Consider the following 20,974-nt stretch of genomic DNA (forward strand, 5'->3'; position numbering starts at 1 on the left):
TAAATTTTAAGTATTTTTTTTCTTGCACAATTTTTTGTTGTCTTTTTGGATATTTTGAAAATAAAAAAGAATTTTAAGTAGTTGAAGATAAGGGTTTGTTGGGGGGTGTGAAGGGTCTAGGTTTGAACATACTTGCTTATTGTAAAATTTTGAATTTTAGTACTAAAGTTTTAGTACTAAAGTTTTAGAACTAAGGTTTTAGAACTAAGTTTTTAGAACTAAGGTTTTAGAACTTAGTTTTTAGAACTAAAGTACTTAGTCCAAATCATCCACCCAAACCCCTCCCGACTCCCCACATCAAACATAACTTTATACACAGCCGAAAAATAAAAGAAATATTTCCCCAAAAAATTAAAAAGTAACTAAAAAGTTCATCCTCAAACTATCTCCTTAAAATCGTCCACTAACATGTATCTGAGGTCAGTTCGGAAACATCTGACGACTCAGTGACGGCTCCGATTGAGCACTTCCATTCTTCTCACGATTTAAATTGAGCGGTGTTGACGGTAGTGAGTCATCGAGTGACTGTACAGACCCTGTATCACTTTTGCAGTCATCATCTATCACCATTGGCATCATTGGCTGATGTAGTCGAGCGTCTGGTGGCAAAAGGTTAAGCATGCTGAGTTGAAGTCCTGGAAAACCAGCTGCACCGGGAAAATCGGGATAAAATCCACCGGGGAATGGATTAAAGAGTGGATTCATCAAGTCTGGATCACTTGATGCACTTCTGCGTGGTCCACCATGCTGTGATCCTGGCTGTCCATCGGAATTCCTTCTTGGCATATCATCATCACGTCCATCATCACCCTTCTCCTTCTTCTTCTCACCTGGTGCACCCGGTGTCATCTGTAACATCTCAATTGGTGGTCCACTTATACAGTCCTTCCGCAGCTGCTCAAGTTTCAAACTTTTTCCATATTTTCCGCGGACATACATGAGAAGGGAGTTGTATGGAATGCCAAATATCCTCGATGCTTGACTTGTTGTCATTTTCTTATTCCATACATGCTGTAGAGCTTCAGTCAATTCTGCATTTGTCCATGATCTTGGTGGTCCACCGCGTGGTGCACTGTGCTGGCCTTTTGGTCGTTGTACTGTTGAATAGAAAGATTGAGAGAAATTAGTAATGGAGATTTTTGAGGGGTGTGAAACTATGATGATTGAAATTTAAGGGGTATGAAGCTATGTTGAAGGGAATTAAGGGGTATGAAGCTATGCTGATGATATAAAATGATACAAATTGAGGGAATAGAAGCTACAACTTGATAAAAACTCAGTAAAGCCATCAAAATCCACATCAAATCCAGCCAACCATAACCAAAACATTTCAAATTTTTTCCCACATTCATCCACCAATAGCTCACGTTATTTAGACCATAAACAGTTATGATAAAAAAAAATAAAGTTTCCAAATCTCAAAATTCATAATTTCTTCATTAATGAATCAAGACAACAGAAACCGATTTGAATGAGTTCATTACACTTCATGCATTAATGTGTGATTTTACGGACCAAACATAAGATTATAAATACAGCAATAATTTACTTTTTTTTTTTAACAAATGGATTCACATGATCTGATTGATAGAGGAAGAAAATATGCCGCAAAAATTGATTGCTTTAGTGTAAAAAATTCTCAATAATTATAAGAAAGTCTCAATCAAGCGAATCATTGCCGCTGTTTTGTATGGTTGAAACATATCCAAAATGATTTGCTATTCGATAGAAATTAATACAAAGTCCGTTATGATTTGAATTTAATGCATGGATGATGTGTGAATGGGCAGGTGGTTTATTTTATGGCTGATTTGTTGCAGACTTTTTTTTTGAGGTTATGTTGAATACTTTGTAGATTTTGATAAATATTTTGAGGTTTTACTGAATATTTTACAGGTAATGTCATCAATTTTGAGGTTATGTCATCAAATTTTGAGGATATGCCACCAATTTTAACGTTATGTCATCAAATTTTGAGGTTATAATCAATATTTACTCACATTTTTTCTTCAAGAATGGTTGATGATCAGGATGAAGTTGTCTGTGGGCTGGATGATGATCAGGAAGGTCCATTAATGGATTGTACATTTTTGATGGATCCATGCCAGGTGGGAAGAGTCCGAGGGGTGAGTCTAGTCCAAACACTTTATCAAATAGACATAAAATTACATCAAATGCTAAAGAATCAACAAAATTAAGAACTTACTGTGTGGTGGAGTTAATGTCAATGCAGATACGGATGGAAATGACATTGGTGATTGTGACGGATGACCTTGTGGATGTCCATGACCCCTAAGTGATGGACCATCGCCTTGTTGGAATGGAGGTGGGTGGAATTGTGACATATTTGAGTTATGCTGACTCATCATATGTGCCGCAAGCTTCTGATGATTCTCACGGACATTTTTCTCATGTTGCTGGTAATTTGAATGTTGTAGATCAAGTTGATCTGGGAATGGAGGTGTCTCAGCATCTGAATGATCAGATTCAATCTTCATATTATTATCCTTATTATCATGTCGATCATTTTGGGACATTTGAAAGCTCGGTGGTGGTGAAATTGGTAAATGTGATAAAATGTCATTGAATGGATGTCCAGGTGGACCCTGACGATATCGACTGAGATGTCTTAAGTCTTTTAATGATAGAATAAATCGTTCATGAAAGTCATGTGCCTGTGGCATTGAATGTGTTCTCTTTTTACTTCCATTTCCATCATTATTGTTATTCTTATCATTCACAATACTATCCGATGCCGATGACGGTGACTTTTTTGTGCATAAATTCTCAGGAACATCTGATGTTTGCATCGATACATCACCATCTGGTTGATTCTCTTTTTCCTCACCGTCAGGTATTTTTATGTCATCATCATCGTCCTCATCATCCTCATCATCCATTCCATTATTTAATTTACTATTACTTTTATTACTACTGCTATTATTAATATTATTATTATTATTATTATTATTACTAATCGAGACATCATCCTCATCATCATTCTCTAAATCCTCACAATTCTCATCATTGCCACGTCCATTATCCTTTGGTTCATTAATGCTCAATCCAATGCCATTTTGTCTAACACGTTTGGCAATTTCATGAAGTTCCGCATCCTCGTCATCATCTGTATCAATCACATCATCAACATTCTCACATTTTGGAATTAAATTTCCATTACTTAAATCTTGTGGCTGTAAATCGCCTGTCAAATCACCCGACCTTCGTCTTGGTCGTGCCTGTTTACGTCTCGGCATTGGACTTATACAAGAATTTTCACGTTCTGTAATTAATTCTGTTATAGATGCGCAACCTGTTGTTGGAATTGCGTATGGTACGGCACCAATAAGTCCACGCACTTGTAATGACTCGCCGGCTTGTATCAATTGACTTAAACGCTCCTGTGGGACGGAAATTTCACCTCGATACATAAAATCAACAATGGCTTGAACAAGCCATCCTTTAAAATCTTTAAGTACAATTACAGGATGCTTACACGGTGTATCCTTAAAGACGCGCTCAAAAAATGGCGAACATGCACTGAGGACAACTTTATGAGCACGCAATGAACGATCAGCGCATACGAGAGTCACATCAACAAGTGAATTTTGCTGCAAGAGTGCATCAAATGATTCCAATATGTGCGATTGATGATTGTTCCAACGGAGGCTATAGTTCTCTTGCGCACTTGTCGACATAGTCTGAATTTAAGAATTTTTTGTTGTTTGTTTTGTGTTTTGTTTTTTCTTTCGAAAAATATTGAGTTGCTTAAGCTTGATGCTAAGGTTGATCTTGAGTTATTTTTGAGTATTTGATCAAAAGTCGTTTGATGAGTTCTAGTCGATCATCTGGAATGGGAAAATGGAGAGAAAAAATGGATTAATTTGATGTAAATTGATATAGTATCAGAATTAGGGACCGTTAGCTTATTACGGTTATGTAGGGGGAGGGGTTGGTACCACATGGTTTCATAAAAATTAACCCAAAGGCACAAGACTCAGGATTGAGTTGAATTCTACCAAAACCAGCCCTAAGTTAGAATCCTATTCCACAGCGTGTCCCTTCCAAGTTAAGTATATGAAATACCAAATCACACTTTCAAATTTTGTATCCAATAACAGCCTTCACAGTTCCCAATTCACCCAATCATACTGAATCTCAACAAAATAATATCCAAAAATATTTCACAATAATCAATAAAACTTCAAATAATAATAGAAAACCCATAAGCACACTATGATCTCATTAACAAACAAAAAATCATCAATCAGTACATTCATCCATCATGCATGACGAATATTCAAATATTGAATATTGAGATGAAAATTATTCAAATCTGGGCTGTCTATTTGAGTGGTTTTTTGGAAGGAATGGTCATGGCATTAAGAATTGAGACTTGGTAGACGGAAAGTAGGAATAGAGTAGCTTAAGGTGGCATCTGAGGGAAGCAATGGATGACAATTGATGTGTACGGCTAGCAAAGGAAGTAAATGAGTGGACATGGTTTAAAGCTTGAAAGCTCAGCACATCCCATCATTCAGTCCAAAACCTATAGTCACTCTACCCAAATCACATTAATTGCTTTGTTCAATGCTCGCGGTTAATAAATAAATCAACAACTTTAAATGAGCACCGACAACATCAATGCAAAAATATAGAACAGAACAGATTAAAGTCATCACAAAAAAAGTGAGAAGAAAGTCCTTGAAAAAAAAAAAATTTTTTTTGCAGCATAAAAGGAAAGTCAGAAGAGGAAGTAAAAAGAGGAGACAAATCACCTTGATATTACATTCTCACCACCAAACGTGTCCCTTTTAAAGCACAACTGAAAGCATTTTTTTTTTTCGCGATTCTTTTTTTGCTTCCACTTTAATCGCAATATCCGTTCAAGTCGCGTACACACGACACACAAGCAGTGCCGGCATGAAAAAAAGGAGAGAAGAAAAAAAAAATCAATGAACTTTTTTTTTTGTATATTCGTGTGCTCTTTTTTTAGACTTTTCTTGGTGCCTTCTTATGTCTGACGTGGTTTGAGGCGCACTTTAATTCGATAATTTAAACAGTTCTTTTTTGTATTGTTGTTGTTGCTGTGCATGTAAAGTGAAATAAGCACGCCTTGTTGACTTCCTTTCTTCAGCACTAAAGTCAATGCTTCTTTATGGCATGACAGGAGGCAGAGCTTGATGTTGATGCAGGATTTTAAGTTAAAGTTGAGTTAAGTTGATTAAGGCTTGGGAAGCGCTGACTATTTTGGAAGGTACAAGGTCTAGAATCGAACCTCAGACCGGTGGAAGTCAAATTTTGCTTCAGACTTGAGTCATTCTGGCCTAATGCTGGATTTCATCCCACTTTCATGCCGTACGCTTACCGAGTATATTTATTTACTGACCTGGCATTAAGCCATCCACAACCATATCTCTACCCTACAAATTTGAACCTTATAACTCCATATGCCATCTACAACCCCCTCACTTCCATAAATCTAACTCAACTTCAAACTCTGCACAATAAAGGCAGTAAGTAGCACATAAATGAATGAATATACACATGAGTAATGAGGATTTAAGTATGTTCATGATTAAGTTCACCCGAAAAATAAAAAAAAACTTATTCACGAAAATAAAGTCGATGGATGTAAGAAGAGGAAGCAAGAGGAATATGGCAAAAAAAAGAACTTTCAAGTGACTTTTGTGAAATTTTTTTTGATGGAGAAAATGAGTAAATGAAGAATCAAAGAAGAATAAGTTTGTCGAGTGGGACTGGCTTTGAGTGAGAATTTTTGGTGAAAATTGACAGAAAGTCTGGAGATTTGGAATGTAACAATTGGAATAAATCAGGATCCAGACTTGCCTGAAGTCGAATTTCACCGAATTTGGGCCAGATCAGAGTCATGTCGACCTGGAACCAAAGGTTTCGTATTTTGCATGCTGGCTGGCTTTCAGGTTGGTGCTTTAGATTCAAGTATAGTCCAAAACTTCACGAATTTACATTAATTCCTCAAAACTATGCCTAGTTGCTGATTTTTTGGATCAATTCCCAAACAAAAGGAACATTTTGAATAAAAAACCCCAAAAATGCGCCTCTACCCCTGTCAACCCATCTTTTAATGAAAGCAATTCCCCTACTCACTCCTTAACATTTTCCCATACATAATATCATACGACAAGAGTCATAAAAACTAAAGGAAATTGCCAAAAAAATAATCACGAATAAAAAAACATTTTTTTTTTGTGAATCCATAGGAAAATTCTAGTGCTGGCTCACAACAATCCATACTCACACACACATAAAAATGTAGGAAAAACTTCATGTCAGAATTGGAAATAAAAAAGTTCAACCAGACATACTCGAAATTGAAATCACTTGCCAAATTAGCTTTTTTTTTGCGTTGTTCTGTATATCTACAATATATTAAATATCGTATGGAACCGAATGTTTATACACATAATATATGAGTGTCATTACTTGCACGAAATGAGATCATGTAAATTTCGAATATAAAAAATGATGAAAATTATGCAAGCACAAATTTATTAAACTGACATTTAAATAATTTTTCATTCATTTTTCTTCTTCTTTTCTTTATATTGAGCATGTCTTTTTGTTGTTGTTGCTGGTTGTATGTAAAAATCCAGTTTTGATTTGAAGCTTGAATAAGTGTGTATGACTTAAGTTATTGTTTCATATTAAGGCACATGAGGAGGGATACAGGGTTGGGGATGTGGATTTGAATTTTTGGATTTTGAGTCATAGAAAGCTCGGTACGTAGTATAAGCATGTGTATATTGCATGTATATTTCATGCTCTGTTTTGAGCAGTGTTTTGACTATTTTCGGCCATTTTTCTGGATTTTAAGTCAAAGGCAGCTTGGTACATAGTATAAAGATGTGTACCACTCGATGTATTATTCAACTGTTCCATTGGTAAGGCTAAACAGCCCCGTACCATGCCATAAACTTAAAAATCTCTATTCCAGCCCATGTTCCGTTAATTTCCAGCCTATTTCTATGTCAAAATTGAAATCAACCACTTCATACTTTTCAAACTAGCAAATGATAACCTTACACTTAAGTACCAAGACTACAATCCCATTTAACCACCACAGCTCCAACTCATAAACACTCCAAGCTCATAAAAACTAAACCATATAATCACAACTGCAATGACAAATTCATTTGAATTGAAAATTATTAATTTGAGTTATTATTTTAAAGGCTTTTGATTTTGAATGATACACGATTTTATAAGTCTTGCTGTGTGTGACTTTCATGTCTGCAATTTTTTTTTGGTAGTTATAATAATTTATGTCGTTCAAGTATGTGAAACTAAATGGGCGGGATTGAATGTGAAGAGAATGAACAGCAAGAAAAAAAAAATAAAAGAGAAGGTCTTTTTGTGAGAAAATTATTGGGAATGAGCAGCTATGATGTTTGGAAATTGAAAGGTTTGAGGAGGTAAGTCGTCTGCTTGGGGCTTTGTTGGGGACTGTTTTCGGGACTGGCTTTATTGATCAATTGTCCTGAACTAAGCCAGATTTAAACCGAATCCAGTGCCAAGCTAGAGTCACACCGGTTTAGAACCGAATTTTGGATCGATTATCTGGTTGGTGCTACTCGAAACATAGACAACAAGCATAGATAGTTAGATGATAATGAGAATTTCAGGTTGGATAGAATACGGAGCTATTTTGGATATTTTAGTCTCTATTACTGTCTATGATACTTAAAAACACTACTAATGTGTCAAACTAAGCTACAAAAGTCACTCCAAAATGTGACAAACATACGTAATCCCTACCACCCAAAGAAACTTCATCAAAATCCCACAAAAGCTGACTATTTTATGAAATTCACCAAAAATTACATTAGCAATCGTCAAAGAAATAAAACAGTAACAAAGCGACCTCATGACTAATTCATACGAGCACCTCACAATGCCATTTAATCCACTCAATTATGAAAATATGAGCTACATTTTATGTGAGAGAAATTGTCATAAATTTAAGCAATTCACTCTAATAATATAAAAATTTCATAACATAATTTTTTCGAAATAAGCCCAAAAAAAAAAAAGACTCAAAATTTAACACATAATGGGTCAATTTTGAGTCAGTCACAGAAACGCGGGAGAAAGAAGAACAATTAAAAAAAATGGTTTAAATTAAGACAAACAAGTTGAGCATATAATGTGGAATATACATACTTATTATCATGAGATTCATGCATCATCATCATAGATGGGTGAGAATTTAGAGCCGAAAAAAAAATAATAAATAATTAGACAATGTGCGAGCGTGTGATGTGTTTGAGATTCTTTCCCACGATATCATTTTTGCCTTATTTTTTTTTGTGTATATTCTACATAGCTATGAGCTATTTGTATCAAGATAATTCCGTTATTCACTAGTTTATTTTTGGGTAAATTTCACAATAAAAAAATGCAATTTTGCTTTCTTTGAGTTTAATTTGTATTTTTTGTGGAACGGGATTAGCGCGGATTGAAAAGTTTTGACCGCTACTGGATCAAAAAAATTGGAAATGACCGTGAATAGCTTTTTATGGAAACTGAACGTTATGAATGTTTAAGTTATTAGAAAAGTGTGAAATATTGAATGAATTTTTGGAGAAATATGGAGCATAAAGAAGCTGTTGTTTATTTTTGGGCATGATACAGATGATTTTGCATGCTTCTGTATAACTGAAGCTTGTACGTTTGGTTGATTAAATGGTTTGATTCTAATACGGAATTATGGACGTTTCTAGTTGTATGTGAAAGTCAATATTGATGCTTCATAGAAGATTAATACTCAGAACCCAAAGTATTAAGCCTTTACGGTACAATATAGTCCATTAGGCAGTGCACCAATGTGTAGGTGCTCTGATAACATCTAATTTGAATCCTTCATGCTCAAGTCAGTCAGTGCATCTAAAATTTGGCACCAAGCCAAAGTGACTAAATTTTAACTGGATTAGGCCCTTACAAATCTCCTGATTCTTTAAAAAACATTTCAAAAGAGTATATCATAACAGAAAGAACAACAACAATAGTTCCTGTCAATGTTTTGATAAGTCAACTGATTCAGAATTTAATCCCAAAGATCCCAAGCTACAACATCAAAGACGTAAAAATAAAATTCAGAAGCACTCACCATCAATTCCTTAATATTTTCATTTGTTTTGTTCTCCTTGTTCTTTTGTTATCCCTTAATAATCGGTTCCTTTCTTTATGTCAAACTTCCTCTATATGATATAAAACTTTCTTTTCAATCTTGAAATTATTCCATGAGTTTTAATTCCTAATTCTCACTGAGGTAACTTTAACACACAACTTTCTCATTATTGATGTCTTATTTTGGGTGCCTCAAAAAGGATGCGAGCAGTAAAACATAAAATTTTTTTTATAAAAATAATAAATCGATGCAACAATTTACACACATGACCATGCAGGTACGACTGCTTGATGTTATTTGTTATTGTTATGGCAGACACACAGACACGAAAAATAAAAACAGGTTGTAAAGTTCCAGTTCTTTTTTTTAGGTAATAATATTTATCATTATGTGCACAATTTGCGTACCTGAACCACTTTTTACATCACTTAAATTTTCTTGCTCTTTTTTTAGCACTTAAATTAAGTTGAAAAAAATTTAATTTTGTGTCCGAAAAAAAAAGTTGAAATTTTCAACTTTAAATGTCTCTTTTTCACTTCTTTTTTTTTTTGGATGAAAATCCGCAAATTTCTTCTTTTGTTTTGCTTTTTTTGTTTTTGTGACCGAAAAGGAACTAATGAGGTAAATAATGCACTGGAAGTGGAAAGATGAGAGAATATGAGATTAGATTTATATGCTTTGATTGGCTTAAATGTGAACAATTTCAATGTGTGAGATTTTCTGACTTCTTTTTTTTTCTTTATTTTGAGAGAGACTCGTGTGCATTGGCTGATGGATTTCGTACGTTACATGTGTGAACGTTTATTGAATATATTTTTATTTGATAGTTTCTTTGACTTTTTTGCTTTAAGGCTGATTATTGTGATTTTATTGAATTTTTATTGGATTTTTTGATCGATTTTTTTTGGATCATTTTTTAAGAATTTTGCAATTTTTTGTGGCACAAAAATTATTTTTTTTTAAATTTCATTAAATTTAACTAATTTTAAATTTTTAAAACAAATTCAGAATTACACCTAAAATTGAATTTAAACTTTGAGATTAAACTTGAAAATGAATTCAAAATTCAAATTTGAAAATTACTAAAAATTGAAATTTTATTTGTCAAATTTTAAATAATTCACAAAATTTTCCTAAATTGCTTCTTATTTTCACATTTAAATATAAATTTTTCCTATATTTTTCAACTATTTTCTACTTTATAATTCAAATTATTATCAAATTTAAAACAATAAACTGAACTCCAAGAAAATGACAATTTGCCGCTCATTTAAATGAAATTTTGTGAATTTTCAAATTAATAATTCAAAACCGCTATCTTTACTTTACAATTAGCTCTAACAACTAATTTAAAACTACTAAATTTTGACTAATTTCCACCAATATTTTGCAACTTTTTCAATCACTTTTTTTGCATATTAAAATTACTTTTTCCACATTTTAATTCATTGCATTTGATTTTTCCACACTTTAATGTGTATTTAGAATTTCTCTATATTAAAAAACATTAATTACACAGTTTTTATTTCTTAATTAATTAAAATATTTTTTTTGTGTTTGTTTAAATTTTTCTTGTATTTTTTTTTTAATTACGAAATAATTCATTAACTTATTTGAAATATTTTTGTCCTTGGTTTAATTGTTTTAACACAGATTAATTTATGTTTTTTTGGAGATTGTGAGTTATTGCACGAATTAAGTTTGTTTTGAATTTTGATGTCATATTTTGTGGAATTTATTAAAAATATACACTTTTAGTTAATGATTAATTTTTTTTTTTATATTTATTTGAAAATAAGTTTTTTTGACTATTTTTTGAGAGAATTTTGAATGGTAAATAAGTCAAATTTTGTGATTTTTGATAAGTTTCTTAAAATCTTATTCATTTATATTTTCTTTAATTTAACTTGTTTCTTAAAATATATTTGAATAGTTCAAAATCTGCTAGTTTTTAACAGTTTAAAACCCTATCTTTGGATACCAATTCAAACTTTAAAAAGATTTGATTTTAAAAACTCAAATTTGAATGAAAATTCGAAACATTCCGCGGAAAAAAAATATTTTTAAAAAACCAATTGAAGAAGTTCATGAAAATTAGTTAAAAAATCTTTAAATTATCGTTGAGTTTATCTTAATTTTAATTTTTTAAATTTTACATAATTAACTTTAACATCCGCCCAAAATTGCAAAATTGTTTTTAAATAACTCGGTAAAAATTTTTAATATTTTTTGTAAGCTTGTAAGATTTTTCAAAATTTATTTTGTAAAATTTAAAAATCTTCTAAATATTCGAAATAAATTGAATTTCTAAAAATTTAGAAAATATTTCAAAAACATTTAAATATCCACAATTCTTATCAGAAAAAAACAATTTTTTTCAAATTTCCAATATTTTTTTCTAATTGCACCAATAAGAATTTATCACTTAACCCTTTATATCAGCACTAGTCAAAGGGTTAACCACTTCAATCCTTTAATTTTTCACACATTTAATCCTTTCGCAATATATTTTATTTTTCACAATTTATTTCAATTTTATTTTTCACAAAAATAGTACAAAATCCATCCAGCAAAAGTCACAAAAATTCCAATCAGAAAATCTCATTTAATAAAAAAAAAAAAAAAATTAATAAATTTCACAATAAAAAAATAAATAAAAAAAAATATCAGAATGAGTAAAAAAAAGCGATCCGTACATTTAGAGACGAAAAATGAGACTGACGGGGTATTTTTTTTCTTCTACTCGTACGTGTATAACATGTTTGTTGCTCGATGTGTTCCACACATTGTATATATGTGAGTATAAATTGTATATATGTTCGATGTCGTGTGTGAGCCGAGAATGAGTGAGCGAGATGGAAATATTATGTGTGTGTGTGTGAGTGAGATGGTATGATGAATGAATATGGAAAGGGGGCCGCCGTAGCATTTGCCGAAAGGAAGGAGAAATGTGTATGATGTGCGATCATATCAACAAAAAAAGAATGTTTTGTTTGCCTGCCATCCACATCCAACAACAACAAGCACACTGGAAATGAAGAAAAAAATATATTTTTTTATTGTTTCTATTTTTTTTTTTCGGGGCACACACAACTCGCTCATTTCCATTTTCATACTCAGCCCACTCCGCCGACCTCACTCTCTTTATCATTCATTCTCATCATCCATCCCGTACGTACGTACATACATAAAAATTTACTGTATATGCTCAAACTGTACAGCACAGCATAGAAAAATATTTTCAACATAACTCAGACTTCGGGTTTTTTATTCGTCGTAAAAATGATAGAAAAAAAAGTATCAAGCGGGCGATATGGAAAGAGAGTGGAGTGGTGGCGGTGGCAACGACAACGACGAATATGAAAAAGTAAGCAGGCAAGAGAATAAAAAGAGGAGAAATGCAAAGAAAGCAGCACAACACAAAACATGTAGAAGGAAAGCACACATCACATTTTGTATATTTTTCCATTCCAATTCAGCACATACACACAGAGGTACTGAATGTATTGGTTTTTGGGGGTTTTTTGGGATGTGAATGTGTGTTGGTGCCTGCCTGCCTGCCAGCTCATGTTGCTCATATAAAACATAAAATATCGAGAATATGTGAAATTGGAAAAACTTTTTTTTCTTGTTTTTTTGAGACACAAGCCGCGCATATTCCACTCCTTTATGCTCTGCCTGCTGCTCGTGTGTATGACTGACTTGCTGATTATCATCATATATCATCTATTCTGCTGATATGTTCACTATGAGCTGCTTCTTATTGTCACAAGAACTTGTTATTACGTACATGCGTATTGAATCTGTAAACAGCACAGCTATGCTGATAAGGAATGCCTTTAATGTAAGGCAAGGATTGTCTTGTGGGCTTAAATGAACTCAGAATGAAGGCACAAACTCTTAACATCCAGATGAACTCCCATATCACCCAAGAATATTAACATACCATACCAAATAGCACACATGACATGTCAAGTTCCACAAAAATAGAAAATAAAATTTCCAAGTCCACATTAAGCAGATCCACACCAGAAGATTTCATCAAATGAGTTCATTGTCTCACAAAAGTCACACAAAAAAGTCCAAAAAATTTCCCACGCAGCCACCAAAATAAAAAAAAAAAAAGTAGAAATTTTTTTTAATTCCACATTATTTTCGGCAGTGATCACATACTTAATGTATGAAAATTTTATGTGTGGACTGACGCTCATACATTCATCTGTGTCGAGTGCTGTGGGACCCACGGTGGATAGTGATGAAACAAAAGAGAAATAAAATTATAGCGCGGACACTGTTGTGGCTGAGATTAGCATGGGAAACTCTAATTACATATCATTTAATGTGTGAACCTCACTTAATGGTCATATGAATTGTTTTTTTGGTGGATCTTCAGCATCACACATACCAAAATAGTCGACACAATTGTCCATTGTATGTGAATTTTGGTGCTCTGAATGAACTGGACTGACTGAGACAATGGATGAAAAATTGAAGAAATTAATGAATTAAAAATTACATATTTGTCATAAATAAACAGCATGTTTGTGGATTATGCAGGCACACATAGCAGAGATGATGGAAACTGTAAAGGTAAAATGATGGAATTGAATTGGAAATTTGTGGGAAAATTTGACTTTTTTGGTGTCTGATGGGCATTTTGTCGTAAATGATGGATAATTTTGAGGGTGTTGAGCTCCAAGAAGGTGTTTTAGAGTCCAAAATGATCAAGTTAGTCACCTTGTCCTCAAAATTCCAACCCTGCAATCCACAAATTCCATATTATGAATATTCCGATAAACTCATTTTTGATAAATCACAGCAATTAGCACCTTACATGATTCTCAAAACGATCAAAACACGACCTTTTATTCATTTTTTGTCTTCTTATTCTTCCCATTCCAGTCGTCGTTCCTGCAAAAACGAGGTAAGAATTCTTCGACTCTTCACCACCCGCTGACTTCTTCTTGCCTTAATTGAATAATTTCCATGCATGATCTACATCATTTATGTTCATTTCTCATTCGAATGTGTCTTGTGTTTTTGCGATAATGACTGCGATTATTTAATGTGTGTTGGAACTGATGTTGTTGTTAATTTTTAGATTGTGGATCTCAATTGTGATTATTTTATGGTCCTTAAGGTCGAATCCAGTGTCTAACTTGTCCTAAATTCTCAAAAATGGACCAAAATCAGTTCCAAAATTCAAAATAGTACACAACAAAAACAATCCAGCCGTGCCTGTCACAAACTAGTGCGCTATGAGCAACGAATGAAGCAAAAAACGGCAACAAAAAGGAACGCAAAATTGCATAAAAAAGCATAAAAATGAACACAGGGAGTAAAAAAGTGCGCGAAACCAGCAACAAAAGTTTTTTTTATTGCAGAAAAAAATTCATGAATGAAAAAAGGACATAAAAAATCAATTTTATGGCTGGACGATGTCGCAGACCGCGAAGACACTTTAAAGTCGCTCTGATGAGATTTTTTATGACTCGGTCGATGTGAAATTCTTGTGAAGGAAATGAAGGACGGGAAGTGGAGCAGCTTTAAATGATTTTTTAAATTCCATTGGAAATTATGCAGGCAAAGATGCTCAAAAAATTCATTCATAAAAATCTTTCATGCTTAAAATCTTCACTGATGTCCGTTACTTGATATTAATATGCTCAAATATTGTTCAAATCAGATGTAAAGCACATCATCAGTGCCGTTTCGGATCGATTATTCGATGAAAAAGTTTGGTCTTAATCAGCACCGCTGCTTGTTGTTGATGAAATCGATGATTATTTTTTATGATTTAATGAACCCTTGTGGTGAGTTCGTAGGTGTACTTCTGTGTAGGAACAGATCTGAATAGTCCAAAATGATCCAGTTGTTGCTGAATGAAGGTAGATTCAAGGCGCAATATAGTTAGGTTTTTTTGAGGACCCTAATTGACTGCAACCAAGCACTACACAAAACTTTCCTGGATTTCGCCTGAATTCTATGCAAAATTGCATTCGTAGCCTGAAATTTTTAATTTATCGAATTTATTCCTCAAATCCTGAGTCAAAGTCACGATTAAGCTCAATTGTGTAATTATTTTTCATTTATAGCCATAAAAACGTGTTTTCCTGAAATAATTTTTATTTCCTATATATGAAATTTTACTTATCGTCATGTGCTGATTATATATCAAAACTTTTAATGGCCAAATTTGGTATAAATTGTTCAAAACTTTATAATTATTTCATCAGTTCTATTTTAGTCATTTGATATACTAAACAGTTCAGAATCAAGCTAAACAATACCGAAAATGAAGTCATTCGTCATCGCATTCTTCATCTGCACTTTAGTGGCCCTAACACTATCATCATCTACTCTTCCACCATGTCCTCAATGTCAGAAAGTCTGGTCAAGTGGAATCCCAGCATCGACTTTTGAATGTGATCCAAAGGATTTCCAGGTTAGTGTAGTTGGAGTTGTTCTTGCTAGTACAAGACAACCTATCTATGGCATCTGTGTTGGAAAATTGCCATCTAATAAGTTTTCGAATAAATATTTGTGGGCTGGTTTCTACACGAGCAACTCACCTGCCTAATCAGGAACCTAACAGTTCAGTTCGTATGAATTATTTAAATTCAGACCTTTATGCACAAAGCATTGTGTGATTTAAATTGTCAATTTTGAAACTAAATAAATTAAATAAAATTCAAAAAAGTTGTCCGAATTCTGACGAAATAATCCGAAAGGAACCAAAAAAATCAATTAAAATACAAAGAAACAAGAACGAATGTGAGCCAAAAACAGAAAAAAAATTAATATGCAGCTTGCAAGCCAAAAACAAATCAAGTGGAACTGAAACTCTTCCTTCCGTTTTTTACTCTTCTTTCGTTCTTAATTCTTCAACTCTTTTTAGTGATCTTCTTAGCTTATGGGAATTTATTTAATTCAGCAAGTGAGTCAGGTGGATGTATTGTTGAATATCGAGTAGATTATCAGGATCTCGTCCTTAAATTACACATCATGAGTCACAATTAAGCTGAACATGTTCTCCTACGTCATCAATTCCTCAAAAAAGTCAGTTCCAATTCCCATAAAAATCCACTTAATTGACAAAATCTCAACAATCATTCACAAAACATTCCAATCATCCTCACATTACCGAATCTAAAAATAATAATCAACTCTACATACAATTACATCCACAAAAGCTAAGAATCTATAGAATAATGTAGAAATAGAAGCGGATCATCGGAATAGATTCGATTAAGAATTGAAAAAGATGAAAAAAAGAAGGAACAAAAGAAATGAAAAGAATCGATCAATGAGATGAGGAATCATTCATGCCAAACAGAATCGATAAACAGCACCGAGATGTGTGTTTATGTGATTTACGGTTTGTTATTTGCTTTTTCTTCATGCGTGGATTTTTGTTCTGATTTTGATGGATTTTTTTGTATTAATTGGAATGTTTTTGGATTAATTCTTTAGTTCCTGAGTTTAATTTTGGTAATTTATGTGTATTTCTGGTTTATTTTGGATTTATTGATGAGAGTTACATGCTGGGAAGATACATTGTGGAACTTAACCTCGAAAATTGTCATGAGAATTGAAAATTTGATCAAAATTCAGCAGTGCAGCTGCAAAATTAGTCGATTAAATCCAAAAATCACTCAAAATCCCCAGATGAGATCAAGACTCCAAATAGTCCCTACAAATCCGCAACAACACGATCTCAAGTCCAGCAATTCCATCAAAATCAAACCCAATAATTCCCCATAGATATTCACATGTGTAGCACATCACGAAGTCATCAAATGCCTCATGATCATGATGACGAAGCCGAAATAGTGAAAAGAAAAGAGAGCCGCGGCATGTTCGGATGAGACTGTCGGCATAGATATATAAAGTCGAGAATAGAGTCATACAGTGCATGCGGCTTAATCACGGGCGATCTCGTTTGTCTATCGAAAGTCAGAGCTGTCAAAGAAACAAACAAGAAATGGAAATGAAATGTGAATTGGATTTGATTATTGATCTATTATTTGTGGCTGTGGATATGAATTATGTGAATGTGGAGCTGAGAGTTTTGTGAGGTTATGTGTGGATATGCAAGGTGTGGTAACTTGCAAGGAATGTAATACGGACTAATAGGGGTCAAAAAGGATGAAGAATTGTTCCTTAGATGGGAATTTATGTCTTCTTTCCATAGAATACCCAAAAATATCCACTAATTCGACAGCAGATCAACCAAAATTCATCAATTTTTCCAAAATTTTCATCCAAAATCTCAAAAAGTGTCCATCCCTAGACTTATTATCCATCTCATTCCTTTCAATTTTTCTCACATTTTAATTTTTATTTAAATTTTATTTTTCATGATTTAATAAACGATAACTTTTGATTCTGACTTCATTCCTTCATTGTTGAATTTCTTGTTGATTTTTGTTGCTGTTATTGAGATTAATTTTTCATGTATTTTATATGAGATCATGCGGGTTACTTTGTGGATACTGATATGGAATCTATTGTGGATTTTTGATGGAATTTCGGCTGTGTAATTGGGGAATGTGAGGAATTTTGGTACATTTTTGGATTTTTGAAGGGTCAATTGGGGAATATGGGATGCAAGTATAGGTACCATACAGATTTTAAGAGTAAATCCTTAGTTTGAATTTTCAAATGATCAATATATGCCAAAAAAGTGAAAAATTTATCAAAAATCACCCACATTTGTCCAAAAATCAGCTACAAATGCCAAGAATCTTCAAAAGATTTCAAATTTTCATGCTCTATAAATCTCAAAAGACCAAAATATCCACCAAACCTCTTCACCAAAACAAAAAGCACCCAAAAAAGCAGTTCCAATAAGATTCATCTCCCACAAAAATGACACAAAATGTGAAAATTTTCCCCTTTTTTTTCATGACAAAAAGCAACAAAATAAAAATTGACACAAAAAAAAGATCGCAAAATGTTCACCAACACATCCACAAATGGCACAAAAAGTGTTCGATTTCTCATATATGAATCTCATGTGGCTGTGCCTGTATATGTGAGCATAAAATGTTGTGTGTGGGATGTGAAGCAACAGAAAGAGAAAAACATCAGCAACAACAGTAGCAGCAGCAACAACAACATTCAACATACGTGAATATCTCTCATATATGTTTATGCCTTACACACACACACACACATAAACAAATCATAAAAGTGTTTACATGTGTATGTAAAAAAAGGAGGAAAAAAAGCAGCACACGAAGGGTTTAATTAACAACATTTTCATCTCACATTTCTCATTCCAATTCCACAACAGTTCATCCACACGCGAGGGGAGTCACGCTTGCGTCAAGTCAGTCAGTTCCTCACATCTAACTCGAAAACTCGCTCGAAATCGATGAGAAAATGCGAGGAAAAAAAAACACACATAAGGAACATACAGAAGTACATAAATATATCTGCTGTTGATATTCTTGTTCTTGTTCCTTCATACTTTCCGTCTTCGTGTGTCGTGTGTTATTGCCAAGCAAACAGCAACAGCAACAGCAACAAAAACGTAGAAAAATTTACGAGACGCGAGATTTTTTTTCTGTTCAATTCGAATTCAACGAAAGGCGTGGCTTACTCGAGTGACTGAATGAATGGATGGATGTATGTATGTATGAATGTGTGAACGATATGTATGTGCCTTTACTCCGTATATGCCCGGGCCTCTGTGCTGATGTTGTTGGAACTCCTTTTCAATTTTATTATTATTTTTTTTTTTTCTGTTTTCGGCCAGGGTAAATTTTTATGTTGGCGCGTGCATGACTGACTCGTACTTCCATCATTTTTACTCGACTTTTTCTTATTTATTTTATTGTGAATTTTCTTATGGAAATTATTTTGAAGATGTGTGTGAGTATTTGTAGGGTTAGAAATGGAAGAAAGGGTTGATGGTTGTGAATTCTTAAGAATTATTGATTCTCGATGAATTCTTGAGGGTGTTAAGGATGAATCTTTGTCATAAGAACAATGAATGGTTGATTTGATGGACATGATTGTTCTGTTCCTACTTAAGTAGCATTAGGACTCAAATTTAGTATTTTATCATGGATGTTGAGGGTCCAAATTGTAAAATTGTCATTGAGCTTTCGTTTTTGGTCATTTAGAACCTAGAAACGTAAATCCTCAAGTCCCATGTCAAGCTGCACATCCTCATTGATCCATAATCCCAAAAAATATCCATCTTATAAGAATCCAGTTCCAAAAATATCTCATTTAATATTCCACATAAGAATATTTTTTTATTGATTTAAATAACAATAAAAGAAAAAAAGTCGGAACATGAAGACGCAGCAGCTGCTATGTTTCATTTCATGTCCAAGACGATGGCAAGTTAAGAAAATTTTTCATATTTCGACATTCATTTCAACTTCAATCAATCTTGCGCATATCCATCACTTCTCATTTCCATATTTACTCCTTCTTCATCCTCCCCTTGTGCTGTATATTCAGTTCTATTTTCTTAAGATATCTTGTGGATCTCGTCACTTGGTGCCTTGGAAATGAAAAAATAAAAATGATGAAAAAAGAAGAAAAAATAAATAAAAAAATATTCGAGTTGAGATTTTTGAGATGCTTGTGTGTTGTTAAGGGGTGAGGTTGGGTGATGGGTGTCAATTGACTGGATGTCTGACTGTCCAGGGTCTGAATTTTGAGATTATGTTCAAGTTACCCAAAACTTAGTTCAAATCTTGACCATTTTTAGGGAATTTTGCAATTTTTTTTGACTATTTTGGTCATTTCTGACTGAGATTCTCCAAAACTGCGCCCTATACCATAATAACTCCACACCCGAGTGCCTACACAACTCGAAAATTTTCATCCAATTTCTTTCCATCTTCATCTACACAAGAAAATACTTCGCAACAGCGGTAAATGATATTTTTCCTTCGTTTTTTCTCATTTTTCTGCTCGCATCTCATTCCACGAATATGAGGACCCATTCAGTACTTTACGTGTCGACTTCAACTTGTGTGGGTGGAAATGAAGGAAAATATTTAATGAAAAATTGAGAAAATGAAAATTTCTTGAAGATTTTTCATCTCTTTTTTGTGTGTTTTTTTATTTTATTTTTGGATTGAGGAATTTTTCATTGCTTTTTTTGTGGGGTGCTGTTGGAGGTCTGGTGGAGATTTAGAAAGATTTTGATGATTATTCATGAATTTTTTGGGTGTTGAATATTTTTGAAGGGCTCTAATTCGTATGTAATGGCTTGAAATGGTTGTGAATGGGTTTGAATTGCATTGAAGGGTTTCGAGGACTCGGCAAGGATCTGGAAGGAACTGTAGAGTTTTGGAGGTCTCTAGTCAAGTATATGATAGAGAATTGTTTGTTTAGCTCGAAAATATCAAGAAACTTCAAAATTGCACCCAAAAAATTCATTAAAATATTTTTCAACCCACTCAGCACAAGAACACCTCAAACAACTACAAATGTGACTCTGCAAACACAAAAAACAGCAACAACAACAAATTTCCACCATTTCAAATTTTCTCCATTTTTAAAATCGAAATAAAAAATCAAGCACAAAAAAATTCACCCTAAAAATTTTGTTTCCCTTCTTCTTACCCAAAAAAAAAAAAATCCGCACATTTTATTTTTATTTCATTTTCTAATCGAAAACAGCACTAAAGCAGCAGCAGCACATTTGTTGCCATCCTTCGTTCGCTTCCCTTTCATTCCTGCAAGTCACTTTTTGTAATCGAAAAAATTGAAAATAAATTTTTATTTTGCAGAAAATTTTGAGAAAGAATTTCCAATAAAAAGTCAGCATGTAGC

The 20,974-nt window shown here is 33.2% G+C and overlaps 1 protein-coding gene across 2 annotated transcripts; it reads right to left on the reverse strand.

The window, feature by feature from the left end:
- Window positions 1-297: 297 nt before the first annotated feature.
- Window positions 298-9,781, reverse strand: lov (jim lovell). 2 transcript variants are annotated; one of them, XM_070649005.1, is made up of 5 exons: window positions 9,149-9,781; window positions 3,182-3,848; window positions 2,207-3,127; window positions 2,001-2,144; window positions 298-1,097 (listed from the first exon to the last, which is right to left on the reverse strand). In XM_070649005.1, exons 2-5 carry the CDS (start codon window positions 3,696-3,698, stop codon window positions 421-423), a joined length of 2,259 nt encoding a protein of 752 aa, XP_070505106.1. In that variant the 5' UTR covers window positions 3,699-3,848; window positions 9,149-9,781; the 3' UTR covers window positions 298-420. The 2 variants fall into 2 exon arrangements, with proteins under 2 accessions (XP_070505106.1, XP_070505100.1); XM_070648999.1 differs by having other exon boundaries at window positions 2,207-3,848.
- Window positions 9,782-20,974: the final 11,193 nt, after the last annotated feature.

This window comes from Chironomus tepperi, unplaced genomic scaffold (genome assembly GCF_022539635.2).
Source record: "Chironomus tepperi strain 1889 unplaced genomic scaffold, CSIRO-AGI_Ctep_v1 contig_34, whole genome shotgun sequence".
Classification (NCBI taxonomy): Eukaryota; Metazoa; Arthropoda; class Insecta; order Diptera; family Chironomidae; genus Chironomus; species Chironomus tepperi.

Bases quoted from the DNA above. Each gene is read 5' to 3' on its own strand.
- lov (XM_070648999.1), bottom strand. From the start codon at position 3,698: ATGTCGACAAGTGCGCAAGAGAACTATAGCCTCCGTTGGAACAATCAT. The intron at 2,145-2,206 runs GTAAGTTCTTAA...TATTTGATAAAG, and splicing joins GACATTAACTCCACCACACA to TGTTTGGACTAGACTCACCC. The intron at 1,098-2,000 runs GTGAGTAAATAT...TCTATTCAACAG, and splicing joins ACCATTCTTGAAGAAAAAAT to TACAACGACCAAAAGGCCAG.